General features: G+C 38.3%; 1 protein-coding gene across 1 annotated transcript in view; it reads right to left on the bottom strand.

The window, feature by feature from the left end:
- LMBRD1 (LMBR1 domain containing 1) overlaps positions 1-19,658 on the bottom strand; it is a 112,489-nt gene that overhangs the window by 45,239 nt on the left and 47,592 nt on the right. The window contains exons 8-9 of the mRNA XM_044776952.2: positions 13,279-13,404; positions 8,072-8,224 (exon numbers count right to left, since the gene is read on the bottom strand). Coding sequence (XP_044632887.2) covers positions 8,072-8,224; positions 13,279-13,404 — 279 coding nt within the window. The remainder of the gene's footprint in view (positions 1-8,071; positions 8,225-13,278; positions 13,405-19,658) is intronic.

The following is a 19,658-nucleotide window of genomic DNA, read 5'->3' as shown; positions in this document are numbered from 1 at the left end:
TGTGTCCTGATTTTAAAACTTACTACAAAGCTATAGTAATCAAAACAGTTTGGTACTGGCATAAAGACAGACATATAACCAACGGAATAGACCCTAGAAATGAACCTTTATAGATATGGTCAGATGACTTTTGACAAGGGTGCCAAGAACACTCAATGGGGAAAGGACAGTGTTTTCAACAAATGGTGTTGAATCAGGGCACTCACATGCAAAAGAATGAAGTTGGACCCTTATCCATAAGCATAAACAAAAATTAACTCAAAATAGATCAAACTCCTAAATGTAAGAGTTAAACGTATTAAACTCTTAGAAGAAAACAGGAGAAAATCTTCAGGGCATTGGATTTGGAAATTATTTTTGGATAGGACACCAAAACCACCAGCAACAAAAGACAAAATAGATAAATTGGACTTCAATAAAATTAAAAACTTTTGTACATCAAAGGACATTATTAACAGAGTAAAAAAACCTGACAATGGGAGAAATTATTTGCAAACCATGTACCTAATAAGGGGTTAATATTTAGAATATTAAAAAGTGACATCAGCATCATGGTGGAGTGAGCTCTCCTCTTAAACTCTCCCCTCTAAGATACAACGAAAAGGACATTCATATTCCAACAGAGAGCATTCACACAACACAAAAGACATCTGAGAGACTCACACAGCCATATGTCTGAAGGCAGAGGTGCTGGACCTCCTGGAGGAAGTGGAAGGAGGTAAGGGGATCTCCTCTCCTTCTCCCACTGGCAGTGATGCTGGGTGCAGGATTACGCCTGGCTCTGAGAGGAGAGTGGGGAGGGGCAGCCCTCCACGGGAACACTCTTGCTCTATGAGTTCCATCACAGCTCGTGGGAAATCACCACACAGAGGTGACTACGCTATTGTGCAGGTGTCTTCATCAAGCTGGCACCTCAGGAGAGCAGACAGCAAGGGCAGAGCAAGAATGGCCCTGGGATCACAGAGGCAAAAAGAAGTGCCCCTCACCCTGCCCAGTGCTCCAGCTCAGCTGGCTGGCCAGAGCCCCCACAGACAAAAAAGCAACCAAGGGCTGGGAGCAAGTGAGCCGTGGACCGCGGTGAGCTCAGAACACATAGCTCTTGACCCCCACATAGTGCAGCAGGTGGAAGCTGAGACGAAGTACCATCACTATGTGGAGGCACAAATCCATGCTGTTAAACAGTATGAAAAAATATATTAAATTGACAGACCAGAAGGAAAATGACAAGCACCCAGAAATCAATCCTAAAGGCACAGAAATTTATAATCTAAATGATAGAGAATTCAAAATAGCTACCATAAAAAAACTTAATGAGTTACAAGAAAATACAGATAGTTCAATGAAATCAAGAACTTCTTCACAAAAGAGACCGAAACTATAAAGAACCAATTAGAAATGCTGGAGATGAAAAACACAAGGGCTGAGACAAAGAAAAATCTGGACTCCCTGAACAAGAGAGCTGATATTATGGAGGAGCAAATCAGCAGTCTTGAGGACAGAAATACAGAAATGCTTCAGATGGAGGAGAGAGAACTATGAGTATAAAGAAATGAAGAAATTTTCTGAGAAATAGCCAACTCAAGTAGGAAATGCAACATAAGGGTTATAGGTATCCCAGAGGCAGAAGAGAAGGAGAATGGAGCAGAAAGCTTGTTCAAAGAGATAATAGCTGAGAACCTCCCAAATCTGGGGAGGGGCTGGAAATACAAGTGAAAGAAGCCAACAGATCTTGTAACTATATCAATGTAAAAAGATCTCCAAGGCATATAGTAGTAAAGCTGGCAAAAATCAATGACAAAGAAAATAATATTAAGGGCAGCAAGGCAGAAGAAAATAACCTACAAAGGAGCCCCTATCAGGTTTTCAGAGGATTTCTCAGCAGAAACCTTACAGGCTAGGAGAGAGTGGGATGATATATTCAAAATTTTGAAAGAAAAAAACTTTCAGCCAAGAATATTCTATCCAGCGAAAATATCCTTCAGATACAATGGGGAAATAAAAACTCTCCTGGGTAACAAAAGCTAAGGAGAGTTCATCACCACAAAACTCCCCCTACGAGAAATGCTCAAGAAGGCCCTCACATCTGAAAACAACAACAACAACAGAAAGGGGTTACAAAGCCTTCAGTAAGGAGACATACAGGTAGACAAAGTCAGAAAATTGCAGCTATCAGAACAGGTTAGCAAAACCTTAATTATAAAAATAAAAATAAAGGGAAGGAAAACCGAAAATAAATATAATCTCATCATTTTAACCACAAACTCACAACACAAGATGGAATAAGATGTGACAATATCTTAGAAGGAGAAGAGGAGAGGGATGGAATGGGCTTAGTCTAAGGAAATAAAAGAGGCTATTAAAAAACAGACTATCTCATCTACAAGATTTTTACAGAATATTAAAAAAAAAACTCTTGCAACTTGACAACAACAAAACATAACTGAAAAACGGGTAAAGGACTCGAATAAACATTTGTCCAAAGAAAATATACAAATGATCAATAATCAAAAGAAAAGATGCTCAACATCACTAATCATTAGGGAAATGCAAATCAAAACCACAGTGAGCTATCACTTCACAATCATAAGTCTGGCTATTGTCAAAAGAATGGAAAGTAAGTATTGAGGAAGATGTAGAGAAACTGGAAGCCCTGTGCATTACTGGTGAGAATATAAAACGGTGCAGCTGCTGTGAAAAAGTGTGCAGGTTCCTAAAAAGTTAAACACGGAATTGCCATATGATCCAGCAATTCCATACCTAGGTATAAACTCAAAAGAATTGAAAGTAGGGAATCAAACAGATACTTGCACACCAATTATCACAGCAGCACTATTCACATTAGCCAAAAGGTGAAAATCCAAAGTTCCACCAATAGATGGGTGGGTAAACAAAATGCGGTATATACATACAATGGAATATTAATTCAGCCTTAAAAAGGAATGAAATTTTATACATCTACAACATGGATGAACCTTGAAGACATTACGCAAAGTGAAATAAGCCAGACCCAAAATGACAAAGATAGTATAATTCCACTTATATGAGGCAGCTAGAATAGGCAAGTTCAGAGGGACAAGAAGCAGAACAGAGGTTGTGAGGGGATGTGGGGCAGTGTGGGGGAAGGAATGGGGAGTTCCTGGTTAATGGGTATAGTGTCTCTGTTTGGGATGACAAAAACATTCTGGAAATGGATAGTGGTGATGGTTGCACAACATTGTGAATGTACTTAATGACAATGAGTGTACACCTACAAATAGTTAAAACGGTGAATTCTATGTTATGTATATTTTACCACAATAAAAACAAGTCTGAAAAAATATTTGATATAATTATAGACATGAATTTCTAGTTTTCTATGTAAATACAAGAGGTATGTCTATAATAAGAGGTGTATATAGTAAAATCTTGTGTATAGTAAAAAGAGGTGTCTATGGAGGTGTACACGCACACACTCAAAACCTAAGGGATCTACAGGTTACCTAAGCAGTTAGCTTCACAAGCTCAAAGTATGCCCTTCTCTCAGGAAGAACGGAATCAAGTATTTAATGAACAGACTGTATGCTTAGAAATGTGTTTAGTACTATACATAAATGTTGTTTCAAGGAGCCATTAACTTATTCTAATCAGATGCTTGTTTTTATAAGTGTCTTCAACATAAAACTAACTTTCTCTCCTGAGTTCCACGGTGGTATGTAAGAAGCTGAAAAATCCGATATGCAGAACTACAACAACAGCAGCTGCAATTTTCTAAGCTGTTTATATCAAAAGGCAATGCAGTGCATACATTATTTCATTTAACTCCCATAACAGAAATAAGTATGTAACTCCATTTTAAGGATGAGAAAGTGGAGGTTTTGGGAAGGTGATTTACAAGAGGTGACAGCTGGTGAGGATCAGAGCAAGGACTCAAAAACCAGATGTGTGTGACAGCAAAGACTCAGAACTGAATGTGAGAGCAAAGGTCATGCTCTGAACCCTCAGGATTCTAAAAGGAGATGTGCACGCTCCAGGGAACGCACGGCCATCTGAAGTCACGAGATCAGGAGGCATCTCACGGGCATCTACTCCTATGGAAAAAAAACTGTAGAAGTTTGAACTTTTGCATTTGCAAAGTTTTAATATATTTTGTTATAAAACAAACATGGATTATAGCACAGAGGAAAAGGCAATGCTACCACAGAATTCTGAGATAGAATATAACAAAGAAATTTCGTATCAGGAGCTTCTCACAGTCTTAAATCACTGCCAGCATACACTGAGCAGTGCAGAGGGGTGAGTGGGCCTGTCTCTACCTTCTTCCACCAGGACTGCTTGGATACTAGTGTTTAAGAAGCACTACGAGCATGTGGCTTCCTATTTCTGAATTATATCAACTGTGGACAAATGCAGAAATGATGAGTAATAAACAATTTTCATATTTCATTTAAGCAAAAAAAGCAGTGCTTATCCCTTTGCATTCATATTAAACCCTTAATTACACAATTATAAGTTTGTACCCCCAGATTTTTCCTTCAGGCATGCCTATTACTAATTATTCCTATTATTCCTTAGGACCAGAAAATGGAAAGACAGGTAAGAATTTAGATCAATACTCAGGAATGACACATTTATATAGCAAAAGGAATAAATGGCAAACTGATTTTACTGGAAGTTTCAGCCAGCACAATAAGAAAGAAAAAGCAATTGGAAACCTTATATTTGAAAGGAAGAAGTAAAACCGTCTTTTAGCAGTTGACACGATCTATAATAAAGTTACTGGAACTAATAATTTAGCCAGGTTGCATGATATAAGATCAATGTCCAAAAACAAATTTCTACATAGTAGCAACAAATAATTGAGAGTTGAAATTAAATGAAATCATTTGTGTTAGTATAAACAAAGAAATACAAATTTATCAAAATATATGCAAGACTTCTTCACTTAACACTACAAAACACTGGAGAAATGTTGAGAAGAAATTTAAGATAACATAAATAAATGGAAAGATATCTTGTTCACGGATTGGAAGATTCAACATTAAGATAGCAATTCTCCCCAAGTTTATCCATAGATTCAAAGTAATCCCAATAGAAATCCCCATGGAATCTCTTGTGGAATTATGACTTGATTCTAAAAGTTATACAGAAATGCAAAGGATCTAGCACAGCCAAAATAATTTCGAAAAAGGCAAACAAAACTGAAGAACTTCCACTACTTGATTTCGTGACTGACTTTAAAGCAACAGTAATCAGGTTTTAGCATATGGACATACAGATCGATGGAGCATAAGAGAGAGTCCAGAAGTAGACCCACACACATATATGATCAACTGATTTGACAATACTGCCAAAGAAATTCAATGAGCAAAGGATAGTCTTGACAAAAATGGTGCTGAAACAAATAGATACCCATATGGAAAACAAGATAAACGTTGACCATTAAGTCATACCATCCCAGAGAATTACCTTAAAATGGACTGCAAACCTAAATATAAGAGCCAAAACTATAAAACTTCCAGAAGAAAAGATAGGAGAAAATGTCTGGTATAAAAAACAAACATCTGGGGCTGGCCCAGTGGCCTAGTGGTTAAGTTCAGCACACTTCACTTTGGTGGCTCAGGTTTGGTTCCCAGTCATAGATCTATACCACTTGTCGGAGGCCATGCTATGGCAGTGACCCACATACAAAACAGAGGAAGACTGGCACAGATGTTAGCTCACGGTGATTCTTCCTCATCAAAAAAAAGAAAAGAAACATCTCTTTGAATGACAGTGTAAAGAAAACATACAAGCAAGCCATTGACCAGGAGATAACATTTACAATACATCTATGTGACAAAGTGCTTAATCCAGAATATATAAAGAATTCTTGTAACTCACTCATAAAACAAAAGCCCAGTTTTAAAAATGGCCAAAAGATTTAAACAGGCATTTTAGAGAAGATATACAAATGACCACTAAGAATACAAAAAGATATTCAATATCATTAGTCACCAGGGAAGGCAAATCAAAACCATAATAAGATAGTATCACACGCCCACCAGAATAGCTATCACAAACAGTTATAACATAAGAGCTGACGAGGATGTGAAGCAATTGGAAATTTTATATTGCTGTGGGAATGCACAATGGTACAACCACTTCGGAAAATACTTTGGCAGTTTCTGATAAAGTTAAACATTTACTAAACATTAGACCCAGTACTTCTTCTCCTAGGTATTTACCCAAGAAAAACAAATGGAATGAAAACACCTATCTACACAAAGATTTGTACACAGATATTCCATCAGAATCAGGCATAAGACTCTCAAACTGGAAGCAACTCGAATCTCCACTGACAGGTTAGTGCATAAACAAACTGTGATACAGACACACATTGGAACGCTACTCAGCAATAAAACAGAGAGAACCACTGGAAAAAAATGAACAACATGGATGAATCCAAACAACATTGTGCTGAGCCAGAGACAGACAAAAAAATGTACACTCTAGGATTCCATTCTATGAATCTAGAAAACACATGAAAGTAGACGACAATGACAAAAGGACATTGGTGGTTATCGGGGTCAGAGCTCAAGGGGGCATGGGAGACACAGAGCGGCTTTCTGGGGTGATGTGCATGTCCCACAGCTACATACCTATATTTGGCAAAATCGATCTGCATCCTTAATAAAGTTAATTTAAAAATCCCTCTAGGGGGCCGGCCCCATGGCCAAGTAGTTAAGTTTGCGCGCTCCACTTCGGTGGCCCGGGGTTCACTGGTTTGGATCCTGGGTGGGGACCTAGCACCACTCATCAAGCCATGCTGTGGTGGCAGCACACATAGAAGAACTAGCATCACTTACAACTAGACTATACAACTAGGCACCGGGGCTTTGGGGAGAAGGAAAGAAAAAGAGGAAGATTGGCAACAGACGTTTACTCAGGGCCAATCCTCCTCACCAAAAAAAAAACCCTCTAAGCACATGTCCAGTGATATGAGAGAGAGCATGTCTAAGAAGGCAGCTCATGTTAGAGACCAGGTTTTAAATATTTAGAAGAAGCTACAACAATTGAGAATTAAGATAAGGTTGGGGAGGTTGTCATCACAGCTCTGGGACTATCAAGACAAAGCTCCTAGGGAAGGACGGCAGAGTCTTTAGAAAATGTATGCTAACAGATAACGTTCCCAAGGGATGCCCAGAGCGACCTGCTCGTGGTATTTCTGAAGAACTCTCTCAGAAGAGGAACCTTGGAGTGAGCAGTCAGTGCATGTCCTCATCTCCTTTCTAAATGTAAGAGGAAGACAGAGTAGCACCAGAACTCAACCTGACTCATCTATGATGGGATGCTCCAAAACATTTGTTTTTTTTTTCAATTTAACCAAAAACCGCTTTCTAGCTTCATCTCACCTAACCTTCCTCAAGCCGGTCCAGCCATCACACTTTATGAATTACATTTGGCTTTGCACACTTACATACACAAAGCTCTGGTGTTCAAAACGCCAGACACAGGGTGGGCACACACGGAAGTCTGTGGCCGACAGGTCCAGCTGCTTTTTAGACTCAGGGTCATGTTATGATGACCTTAATTCAATCTAGGTACTTAAGTTTAGGTACCACAGTCCCAAGAATGCAATGCTGGCAAACGATAGTTTCCAAAAAAAGAGAAAGTAATGGTTTTCCATCTTAATACTTTTTTATATACTTTCAGAAAGTATATCATCTAACAATGAAGCAAATCTGTTACTGTCAGTTAGGGCTCCTGAGTTCTAAGATGGGTCCCAGATCTCCTATTCAGAGAAAAGTACAAACTTGCAGAATATGCTAGCAGCATGCTATATTACTTATCCATATTTCTATTTAAATTTCCCAATGACTCTGTTATAATAGTTGCATTACACATGAGTAAATGAAGCTCAGAGAGGGTACATTCCTTGCCCAAACTACCAAACAACAGGGCTGTGACTCAAAATCAGATTATTTTAACTCCAAAATTCATGCTCTTAAATACCACGCTACAGTGCCTCAAGAGAAGCACTCAATCTCTCTGAAAGGCATTATAGAAACTTGCAAGAAGAGGGACAGCATAATTTCTTAAAACTCCACTTTACCTTCAGGGGACGCAGAGCACCACAAAATTTTGTCCACCAGCTGTTTTCGATGAATTCTAGGTGCCTCTCTCTCTTCCTAAGTGTTCGTAACCTTTCTTCAAATTGTTTTAAGGCACGTTTATCCCTTGCTGGCAAAGGTCGACCATCTTTGCTCTGCAAATAAAAGAACAAAATAAAAGTTGTTTTACCATTAAGGTCTCAATAAAGTACCCATCAGATTTAGCAGATCAGGCAACAAAAACTTTTTTAGATTGGACTCCTTAGGCAAATTTACAAATTGAAAAAAAACTGACAACTTCAATGTGACAATACACATCTCTGAACCAAGGTCAGCATCAAAATGTGGTTGTGTGTAGGGACTGGCTTGGTGGCATACTGGTTGAGTTCACATGCTCTGCTTCGTCAGCCCACGTTTCGCAGGTTTGGATCCCGGGCACGGACTTAGACACCACGCATCAAGTGATGCTGTGGCGGCACTGCACATACAAAATAGAAGAAGACTGGCACAGACGTTACCTAGGGACAATCTTCCCCACACACACACACACAAAAGTGGATGTGTGTATATTTAATACTGAACTTTTCTTGATCCCTCTTTTCTAAATATATGGTAAAGTTATGTGGTTGTTGTTAGTGCCGTCCAGCGGATTCCAACTCCTAGTAACCCTAGACAGAGCAGAGCAGATCCCTGCCTAGTCTTTTTGCGCCATCCTCTCACTGTTTGGCGCTCTACCAGACAATGCTCCACTGCTATTCATAGGGTTTTCATGGCCAAGTTTTTTGGATGTGGGTGGGCAGGTCCTTCTTCCTAGTCTGTCTGTCTGGAAGCTCCACTGAAACCTGTCCACCATAGGGGACCTGTTGGTGTTTGAAATCCCAGTGGCATAGTTCTCAGCATCACAGCAACGCGCAGCCGCCACAGGATGACAACTGACAGATGCGTAATGTGGTTCCTTGATGGGAAAGGAACCACGGCCATGGTGGTGAGAGCACTGAATCTTAACTGCTAGACAACCAGGGCTTTGACGTTACATGGAGAGAGAAATATCTTTTAAAACATCCTTTTTATGGGTTACTTTATACACTTTGTTCAATTTTTCTCCCTCACCTCCAAACTCCTCCTTCTACCCCTTATCTTAATATATTTGGCCCTACCTCTTCTCTCTTTGGTCAAGTGATTGTGTTACAGTGTATCTGAACTGATGCTTCTCAGTCCCCGATTCAAACACCAGCGAGAGATGCAATACGAGGATGCGGTGTGCAGAGGCATTTATAACAATTGCTAACAATCAGCACTTCCTTGTTCTCCAAGTACAACTGCAAATGAGTCCCGTTTTCCTGGGCCAACCTATCTGAGAGGTCACTGCTCTCCATTTTTATGTGATGCTCATTGTAACCACGAGCACACCTTTCTCATGATGTCTCACAGATACACCTTCCTCACTTGAACCGCTGTACCCCTAAGTGTCTCCAAGTGGGTGCAGTAATAAACTACAATAATAAGATAACTGCTAAATACAAAAAAGACGAAATGTAAATTTGTTCATTTTATTGGGAGGAACAAGAAAAATATTTACACAAGACTAGATTTTTAAACTGTACAGACAGTAGCTATTAGAACGTTAATATCCCTATTAAGGTTTAAATAGGTTTTTAGCAGATAAACACAACATACTGCTCTGCCGCACGTCCCAGTGCAGCCTCAACCTGAAACCACACCCACCATGGAGACGATACCCCAATGCGCTTTGGTAAAGAGAGTGACAAGGCTACAGCGACGTCTTCACATGACAGCACTGCCACGCTCTTCTGGAGCCAGCCCCCTCCTCCATACCTTATCCTTTTGCTTCTCAAACTTTATCACGCATAACGATCACCTGAAAAATGTGCTAAACACAGATTCCTTGACTCACTCCAAGAAAATAAGACTTAGTAGGTCTTGAGTGGGGCCTGGAATTTGCACTTCTATCCCATTCCCTGGAGGTGCTGGTGTTTCTGGTCAGAGACCACGTTTTGCACACCCTGGGCTACATTCCATGATCTTCACTCCTCTAAGTCAGTACATCGGGTACTATCAAATTGCATCCCAAAAAGAGAACCTCACAGAAAGGTACTTTCTGAAGGTCAGAGGAGGAAAGCAAACAGTTCTTTCTAGAAGACAGATCCAGGCAACAGTGCTTCAGCTGTGCCGGACGAGATGGTCAGTGCTATAGGTCTCAACAGTAACAGCTCTCAAAACCGCCATTCTGATATCAAGAGGAGACCGGCAATGACCGAGTTTTATTTCACTGCTGGCTTTCACTATTTCAGAAAAAAAAAGTTTAGTGAACTGATTGAAAGGCCCCCTGAAAACAACCCCAAGCCACCTGCCTATCTGGTGAGTGCTTCAGTGGAGGCAGGATGGATGCCCCTTCCACTCTGCCAGCTGACGAAACCAATGTTAGAAGAACTCTGGTCAGAGAAACACACACTAGGACAGATACCCAGCAGTCAACCAACTACCTCATTTGGAAAAAAAAAATGTAGTTATAAAATAAATAAATATACACCCATGTTTAAAAAAAAAAGCAAAATGTGAAAGCTTCCCTTCACACTATCCCCAATGGCCACTCGCCTGTCCTATGGCTGTCACTGTTAAGCAGATCAACATCCCTCTACACATTTCCTACGTATTGACACACATGCATTTATGCAAACATATCTATGGATTTTTGTTGTACATAATAGCTAACATTTCTTGAGCACATTTCTTGTGCCTGAAACTAATCTGTTCTTTTACCTTTATTCTCCTTAAATCTTCAGAATAAAATTTTGAGGTGGGTAATAGTATTATATTCATTTATTAGTTGAGGAAAATAAGGCCCAGAGATATTACATATGCATAATCAATAGAGCCAGAATTTGAACTGAAACAATGTAACTTTATAAGAAATATTCTTCAAGCTATATAAATCTGCCTCATTCCTTTTCATCTTTACACAGCACATGATACCACGGTATCTTATTTTAACAAATATCTTATTTTTGAACATTAGATTGTTTTTCGGGGGCAAGGTGGGCATTAGTAATATGCATGAATATCCTTATTCACCTTGGCGTACACACAATCCAGTAGGATAGACTCCTAGACGGGCACTGTGAGATTAAACTCTAATTACTAAAAGGTAGGGGTTTGTGTGTACAGGTACATGTCACAACATTCAGCTTTCTTTAAAAAGCCATATATTTTATATTCCCACAAACAGTATACCTATCTCCAAATTCTCATCAATACCTAGAAAGGTAAAAGTGTTAAGACTTCTAAAGGATAAAAAAATCCTGAGTTATTCTATTTAGCACATCTCTGATTATGGGAGTGACCAACCACCCGGTTTTAGCACTGAAAGCCCCACGTTCTGGAAGACTGCTCAGGTGCAGGGCAACTGGGGCGCTTGATCAGCACACTTACTATGAAGGAGCTGAGGCATCACTTCACGTTCTCGCGAACAGTCTACAGTTCCCTTCAGTAAACTGTGAGTCCTTCGTGCGTGATGTCTAGGTATTGCCTGCCCTTTTTTCTTACCGATCTGGAATGCTCTTTATGGATCGCCTGTGTGGCAGATTATTTCCTCCATATTTCTGTCAGGTCTTTAACTTCCTTTTTGGTGCCCCTTTTTTTGGTACATAAGCTTTGAAACACAAAAATGTGTGTTTAATCTCTTAATTAGTACACGGGTTTGCGTCTTGTTTAGGAAGGACTTCTACACACCAAGATGACATTTCACTTTCACTTTCTCCTTATGTTTTGTAAATTTCACATTTGATTTGAACTCAGGATCTGTTCTGATATATGGTAGAAATGAGGTTTATACAAATTTCATCTTTTGTCTTTTATGGATTGTATTGAATTTCCACCGAAACTTGTGAAAAACTGTCACCTCTACAATTTTGAATCTTCCCAATTAGGAACTGATGGGGTTCTCCATTTATTTCACTCTTCTATTATGTATTTCAGTAAATTTAATGATTTCTACCGGGAAGATTCTGACACTACCTATTATTTTATAACTTGCAGCTCTTGTGAATGAGATCATTTTCTATTACATTCCCCAACTGGATAATGATGTTTCTATGCTTGTAACCAGCCATCCTGATGAACTCTTATTAGTTCTATCAGTTTGCCGGTTGATTCTTTTAGGTTTTCTTGGCAGATGATGTGTGCAAATAATAAAGGTTAATTCCCTTTTTCTCTCCTTTCCCTCCAATGTTTATGCCTATGTTCTTTCTTATCTGACTAGGACTCCATGACTAGGCTACAGAGCGACAACGATACGGACAGCACTGTCCTGCAGCTGACTTGAACGAGAATGTGTCTATTCTTTCACCACTAAGTGTGCGGCTCATTACGGGCTTCAAGGGTTTCTTCTTCTCTTCTACTTTGGTAAGACCTTTTTTTAAAAAGTCATAACTACAAATTGTCTTTTACCAAATAGTCTTTGGCATCTATTAAGATGCTTATAATATTCATTTATTCTCATATACTTTCTAATGTATCATCCTTGCATTTCTGGGATAAAACAAATCTGATAAAAATATTCTCTTATTACAGCATAGGTTTTGAATTGCTAATATTTTTATTCTTATTAAAATATTTGCCTCTATTTTCCTAAGAAAGACCAGTATACATACGGTTTTCTTTTTCTGTGCTATTATTGTCTGGTTTCTACATCAGGATTATGCTAGTTTAGTACAATAATTTAGGAAACTTTCCATTTTTTTCTTAAGTCCTATAAATAAGATTACCTGTTACTTGAAGCTGATTGAGGAAGAAAAACTTCTATTGTATTTTTAGAAGTACAATTAACTGACCAGCGGTTACATGTACTCTAGCTTATTCAACTAGTACACAGAACTTGAACATAAGCGACACAGTAAAACTTGATGTCACACATGGAATCAGCCTTCCTGGGAATCAGAAAGGTCTTCATCTCACCTAAGCAGAACTTTTGCTTCTTAGTTGTTAGAACACTGATAAAAATTCTCAAACTGACAGTGTCCTGCATTTCAGAGACAAATTTTTAAAATACAGACACGGTTCTCAAATGATATGCTGCAAAAAACTTCAAACAATGTTGAAAATATGTGTATGCCAATGTTTAAGTCACACAAGAAAGCAGCTCAGAGACAGTAAGTGTGTGCTTCCCAATCGCCATAAGACACCGGCTCACCTTTGACTTAATCGTTTGAATGTGTTGCTCCACTTCTTCAATGTCTTCAGTGTTTTCCAAACGTTCGTAAGCAGCGCTTCTGGTGCCCTTGATCAGATTTAAAGGTAATGCCGACATGCCATAGGCCTAAAAGAAACAAAATTAAAATGTGTTTTAGTAATACTATTTTAAACATATTGTACCCAATTTTCAGGCAAAAATACCCTCTAAAGTAATTACAAAAAGAGTAGGTAGTTGTGAAGGAGTATAGTCCCTGAAGAACACGGTCTATGGGCGTGAATCACAATTATGCTGTCTCAGTTGTCCTGTTTGTTTCACATCTACGTTTATATAGAGTTATATCTGTAATACTAACTATTCCAAAAATAGATATTATGTAGTCCTCAAAAAGGCAAGTTGCAAAATACTACTTAATCAAAGAAATAAATTATAGTTTCAGGCTAATCAGAGGTTCAGATAATGCAAATTAGTAAAAACAATTTACAGAATTATTTCCTGTGGAAAAAAACAATTTTCCCCAAATACATATAGTAAATCTTCAATAAAATGTAAGTATTTTAATATACACGCTATTTGATTAGCATAGTATTTATCTGCATATAGAGTTTATTTACAAGTTCTAAGTATTTATGATCAATGTTTTTGCTAAATACTTTAAATATTCTCCCACAAGTAATTTTTAACTATTACTCAGCACTAAGAATAAATATATTATTATTTTTATACTATCCATTTCTATTTTAGCCAGTTCTAAATGATGACTTTTTATTTTATTTATTTAACCATGAAAAAACACTTAATGGGGGCCCAGCCTGGTGGTGTAGTGGTTAAGTTCATGTACTCTATTTTGGCAGCCCACGGTTTGTGAGTTTGAATGCTGAGTGTGGACCTACACACAGGCCATGCTGTGGTGGCATCCCACATACAAGGTAGAGGAAGAATGGCACAGATGTTAGCTCAGGGAGAATCTTCCTCACCAAACAAACAAACAAACAAACAAAAACACTTAATGGCAATTGTCGTGTGACCTTTATTCAAATCATTATTGACCTTAAGTCTTTAGAAGCAAAATTGACAACTATCAGCTCCTGGTTGCAGCAACAGGCTCTGAGGCAGATGCAACATCACGTTTTTACATAGTTTTCATTTTCCTCCTGAGGGCACAGCCGAACAACTGTACCCAGTCTCCCCTGCAAACAGGCAGAGCCGTGGACTGAGTTCAGGACAATGACTGTGGGCAGAAGGGACAAATGCTACTTCTCAGGCTTAACCCCGAACTCCAAAACCACCTGGGTGGGCTTGCGTGCTTTCTCTAATGTCTCCACTACCTGGCTCTCAACTCCCACCTGGCTCTCAACTCTCAGATGACCTCACATATCTTTAGAGCCAATTTTAACTAATATTTTCACTGAGTCTCCTTTAGACATTGATGAAATATTGACTAAACCACAATTCAAACAGCAAAGCATAAATTCTGATATATCAGGTTTTTTATATCACGGGAGAATATGAACAAAGAACATGACTAAAAGGAAATCACATAAATGAACTAGTTCTATCAGGTTATATCAATTCTACATCATGTTGTATTTAGACAATTAACCAGCTGAAATTATTACCCAATATGCAAATCCTTGTATTTGCTAAAGAAGAAATACTTAAAATCTTGCATTTTAAATATTACTATAAGATAAGTTAATGTTTTCATGATTTTTCTATCATCCGAAGAGAGGGAGATGTGGGGAAGGTTCTGTGTGTATTAGAAGAAAATGTAACCTGAACAGAATTGATGATTTTCTTCTAATTAACTCAATTCTTGTCAAATTTATACTTGTAAAGATCTCGGTAAAATATAAAAAGGTTTAAAATTTATATTTATATTTTTAACATTAAATTTTATATTCTGAAAACACTGCAAATGTAAAGAAAAAAGCCTATGGGAGCCAAAGCATCCCACAGCTCCTGTTTACCATTTCCTTATGGACTCTCCTGCCCCACCATCATGTTGATTTCCTTATGGACTCTCCTGCCCCACCATCATGTTGATTTCCTTATGGACTCTCCTGCCCACCATCATGTTGATTTGTTCAGTTGTTCTAGTAGATCCACATCTTTTAAACATCGTTGAAAAAAAGTAAGACAACACTTTGAGACTCTGATGAATAAACAGTAGTATTACATGACTATTCACCGAATCTCCACACTCACATATCATTTGAACACAAGTCCAGGACCACGCTGCTTTTTACAACCAAATGCCAAGGCAAAAACATGTTGCTAAACCCAGTCTATGCCCAGGTATATTTCCCTGTCTTCCTAACACTTCCAAACCAGACTTATTTTACCGCAATGCTTGTTATTCTGTGCTGGATGGATTTGGGTCCGCAATATATTAACCTCAGTACTCAGTACTATTCCCCAAGCAATCTGTTGCTCTAGTCAGCAAGAAGAACACGGCCCCTATTTAGAGTCTACAGTCAAACTCAAGGTCATCTAAACTCTCTAAACTGGTCTGCTGGTCTCATTTTCTAAAAATTCATCTTCTCCACTGTTGCAAAGTGCTCTCTCTCCAACACCCAAGTCAGAGGGTAGTCTCCAAGAGCTCTGGGACGAGTTCCTAGGATCCTGGGGAGGTGTCTCAGGACTCCACAGGAGGTAAGAAGGCAGGTAGCAATAAGGGACCTGCTGCTGCTTTAACCACAGCAATTCCACTTTGTTCGTCTAGTTTTTTTATATATTGGAATTTCATATAAGATTGTTTGAAAACATTATGTTGCTATTTTTTCCCAATAAGAGGTAGAATTACTGGTCTTGTGAACAGCTCCAATTACCTAATTCTGGCACAGGAGCCCTTCATGACCTGAACCCCACCAGCTTATCTCACGCCTCTGAATTGTTGGCTGTTCTTACAACACTCCACTCTGACACTACTTTGGGCTTTGTCCAGCACCCACACTTGAGGACACACACGCCTCATCTAGGATGCTACCTTCTCACCCTACTTCATTAGCAAATTTCAATGCCCTTCAGGTCTCAGCTTAATTATACCATGTCTGAGAAACCTTCTTTGGCTTGTAAATGCCTTGCTTATAACTCAATTATAGCACATAACACTGTACATTAACATCACTGGTCTGCACATTGGCTTTATCACTACATCTGCAGAACTTGGCTAATCAGAATCACTTGGAAAGCTCTTAAAAATAAAGATTCCTCAGCTAGACTCGTAACAATTGCAGAAGACTATTTGGTATCTAAGGACTAGGTCCCAATTTTTTTTTCTTCTACTTTTATTCCAAGGACAAATATTTATTAATAAAAGAGTTTCTCTAAGAAGATAATATTTAATCAAAAATCTTTTTAAAAGAGAGCTCTTTATTCACATGAACTTATTTTCTTACATGGAATTTATATATTTATTAGAAGAGCTGAACTGAATTCCTAAATAGCTTAATGTAAAAGATTTTAGAAAATAAAAATGCGTCCTTGGTAACACCTTGTGGTAAATGGGACCAAAATACAACACCTATTTGTGAATTTTTAATTATCTGAAGAGAGCAAGTAAAAGAAAGGAGGCATTGCTTTGGTTATGTAGCTTTTAGCTTGCTTTTGGATTGCATGTTTAAGTTTCAATCATTACCAGGAAATTTAACTATAACATTTAGATCATGATAAGCTTGACATAACATTATACAAACATTTAATTACTACAACTTTAAGATCTTTAAGCAACAATCCTTTGAATTTAACCTCAGACTCTGAAAAAACGGTAGGAAAATAGCCTTTTCAGAAGCATGAAACTTTTATTGCTTACTACTGCCCTCTAGTGAACTACCAGACAAACAACAAGGCTGAAGAGACTACATCATTTAAAATGTTTCTAGGTTGGCCGTAGTTGTCTCCAGTTTTATTTGCTTCAACTTTCAAGAATAAATCACCACCCGTATTCTAAAACCCGAAATGTTTTGAAGGAATGTATACAAACTACAAACATCTCTAAAACCTGTACGCTGCCCAGTGTAGAATAACGCCTTTGCCCTGCCATCTCCCTCCTCTCCCTAAGGTGACTGTGCCCAACCTGGGAGCCGGCACTTCCGCAGAGGGTCAGCAAAGCACTGCCTGGAAACTGGGTAAACGTCTTACATACACTCCTAACACCTATTATTCAAGGACATGTATGACTAATGAAACAATCCAGTTAACCCGTACTCAATACAGACTTCCCTTTAAATATTCATTGGTTCTAAGACACATGTATTTTCTCACATTTAACAGTGGAATCTGGATGCACCTTATAATCACTGGCTAGGTAGAAGTCATGACAGTTGTTACCTATACATTCACAAATTTGGTCACAGCTGGTTACATTATAGTTACTTCTTCAGTTGAATTACGTGCATTCTTGGTACAACTACTGAGTTTAGGTACTACTTAAAATGTCTTATAAGGGTCCAGCCCAGTGGCGTAGTGGTTGAGTTCGCACACTCCACTTCCATGGCCCAAGGACCACAGGTTCGGATCCTGGGTGTGCACCCACACCACTCATCAGCCATGCTGAGGCAGCATCCTACATACAAAATGGAGAAACAGTGGCACAGTGTTAGCTCAGGGACAATCTTCCTCACCCAAAAAAAAAAAGGTCTTATGAGGTAGTACTATGATTCGACATTGAAACAAAAAGTTAATGTGAAAGGAGAAAGAACAAAGAAGCAAGTAGTGAAGCAAAGGCTCATTGGAACAATGAGCATAATTCTACATTTTCTTGCAAAGCAACAGTCAAGTGCTTTACGAGGTTAAGAAAGGAAGACAGCCAAAGTGGAAGCCATTTTGCACTTTGTTACTGAGGTAAATCAAAAGGATTGTCTTTCACATAGTAAGACAAGAAACAAAAACAAAACAACAAAAAGAGCTTAAATTTTTAGCAGCTTCAAAGAAAATCCCAGAGACAAGAGTGGAGCACTCAAGACAAGCTGTGTCATCAATTCTCTAGATTTCATTGTCTCTAGCACAGAAGGCAATCTTGTACAGGAAAACATGGACAAGACTGACCAACTCAAAAAAGTGATTCAGAAGACTCACATCCCAAATGTGAAGTTTTAGGAATACCTTTCCAGTTTATTTCACTTCTATTTTCCTTGTTCTGTATGCGAAGAGTGATACGATTTTTTAAAGCATTTATGTAAGCCTAAAAAACTACTCTCACTAATTATAAAACAAAAATTATAAATGACAAGAAAGTACAGGCAGGGATGTTTTCCTTATAGAGGGACATAAAATAAAGGTGCATCTCACAACCAGTGTCACAGACTCCATGAAACATATTATCACATGGAAGGCCGAGAAATTTGACTTTCAAAGGGGATCTCTGTCTTCAAAGATTATCGAGAACCACTGCTCTATTTATTTCTATTTTTGAATCCTTAATTTATCACTTTAATTCCCTTTAATCTGTTGGTTTGTATTTTATACTAAATGTGCACAGATTAGCGAAACTATATATAAAGTTCACAGGCACCCTGGAGGACATGTTCAGTTCTTACTGACCAGGGTACACAGTGAAGAGCTCAGTGGTCACTGCTTCTACAGGCACCTCCACGGTCCACATGACACATTTTGTATTAAAATACCATTATTCAGCATTTCCCCACTTGGTGGCACCAAAAAATTAAAATATCTACATAAAATATTTGTGGCTAAAGGTTTCATTTTTTTTAATTTAAAAAGCAGCAGAGTCCCTTTCAGTTTAAGCTGAAAACAACAGGTAACTAATATGTTGTTCGACATTCTTCTTCTCATAAAATTGAGTGCCCAATTATTTGGCTATTCCTTAAGATGTGGTATAGTGAATATGATCTTGGTAAAATTTAAATAATCTGCTAGTTTCTAAACTAAACAATAATCCATATCTAAGAAATTCACACACGACTGACACACACACTACAAAAGCATCTCTAGTCTCAATTCTAACAGAGATTCTATAACAGACATGATTACCTTCAATAATTAATTCTTTGTCCTAAGGGTCAAAGTATTAAGTATTAACTTCCCACACTGGGTACTTTAATTAAAATTAAACCTCTTCTACTTCCCATGAATATGTACTATGCCCTCTTCCCTGCTCCACTGTGAAAAGCACAATTCTCAAGTTTTCCCATAACCAGTTAGGAGAAAACTTTGCATCCGCAAGCAAACATGATAATTAGCTCTATTAACCACCTAACTATAAGAAACAGTTGATTTTCCTATCTATAAACAGCTGATTTTCAACTAGTTTTCAATAAATTTTGAGTGTTACTGGCCCACTTCTAGAGATGCTAAGGTTCAGATAGTAGATTTTACAGACTCACACTCATGACCAGTGCTGAGCCATGCACACCACG

This window comes from Equus asinus, chromosome 8 (genome assembly GCF_041296235.1).
Source record: "Equus asinus isolate D_3611 breed Donkey chromosome 8, EquAss-T2T_v2, whole genome shotgun sequence".
Taxonomy (NCBI): Eukaryota; Metazoa; Chordata; class Mammalia; order Perissodactyla; family Equidae; genus Equus; species Equus asinus.
The sequence above is the reverse complement of the archived record's forward strand: the minus strand, read 5'-3'. Positions and strand labels throughout refer to the sequence as shown.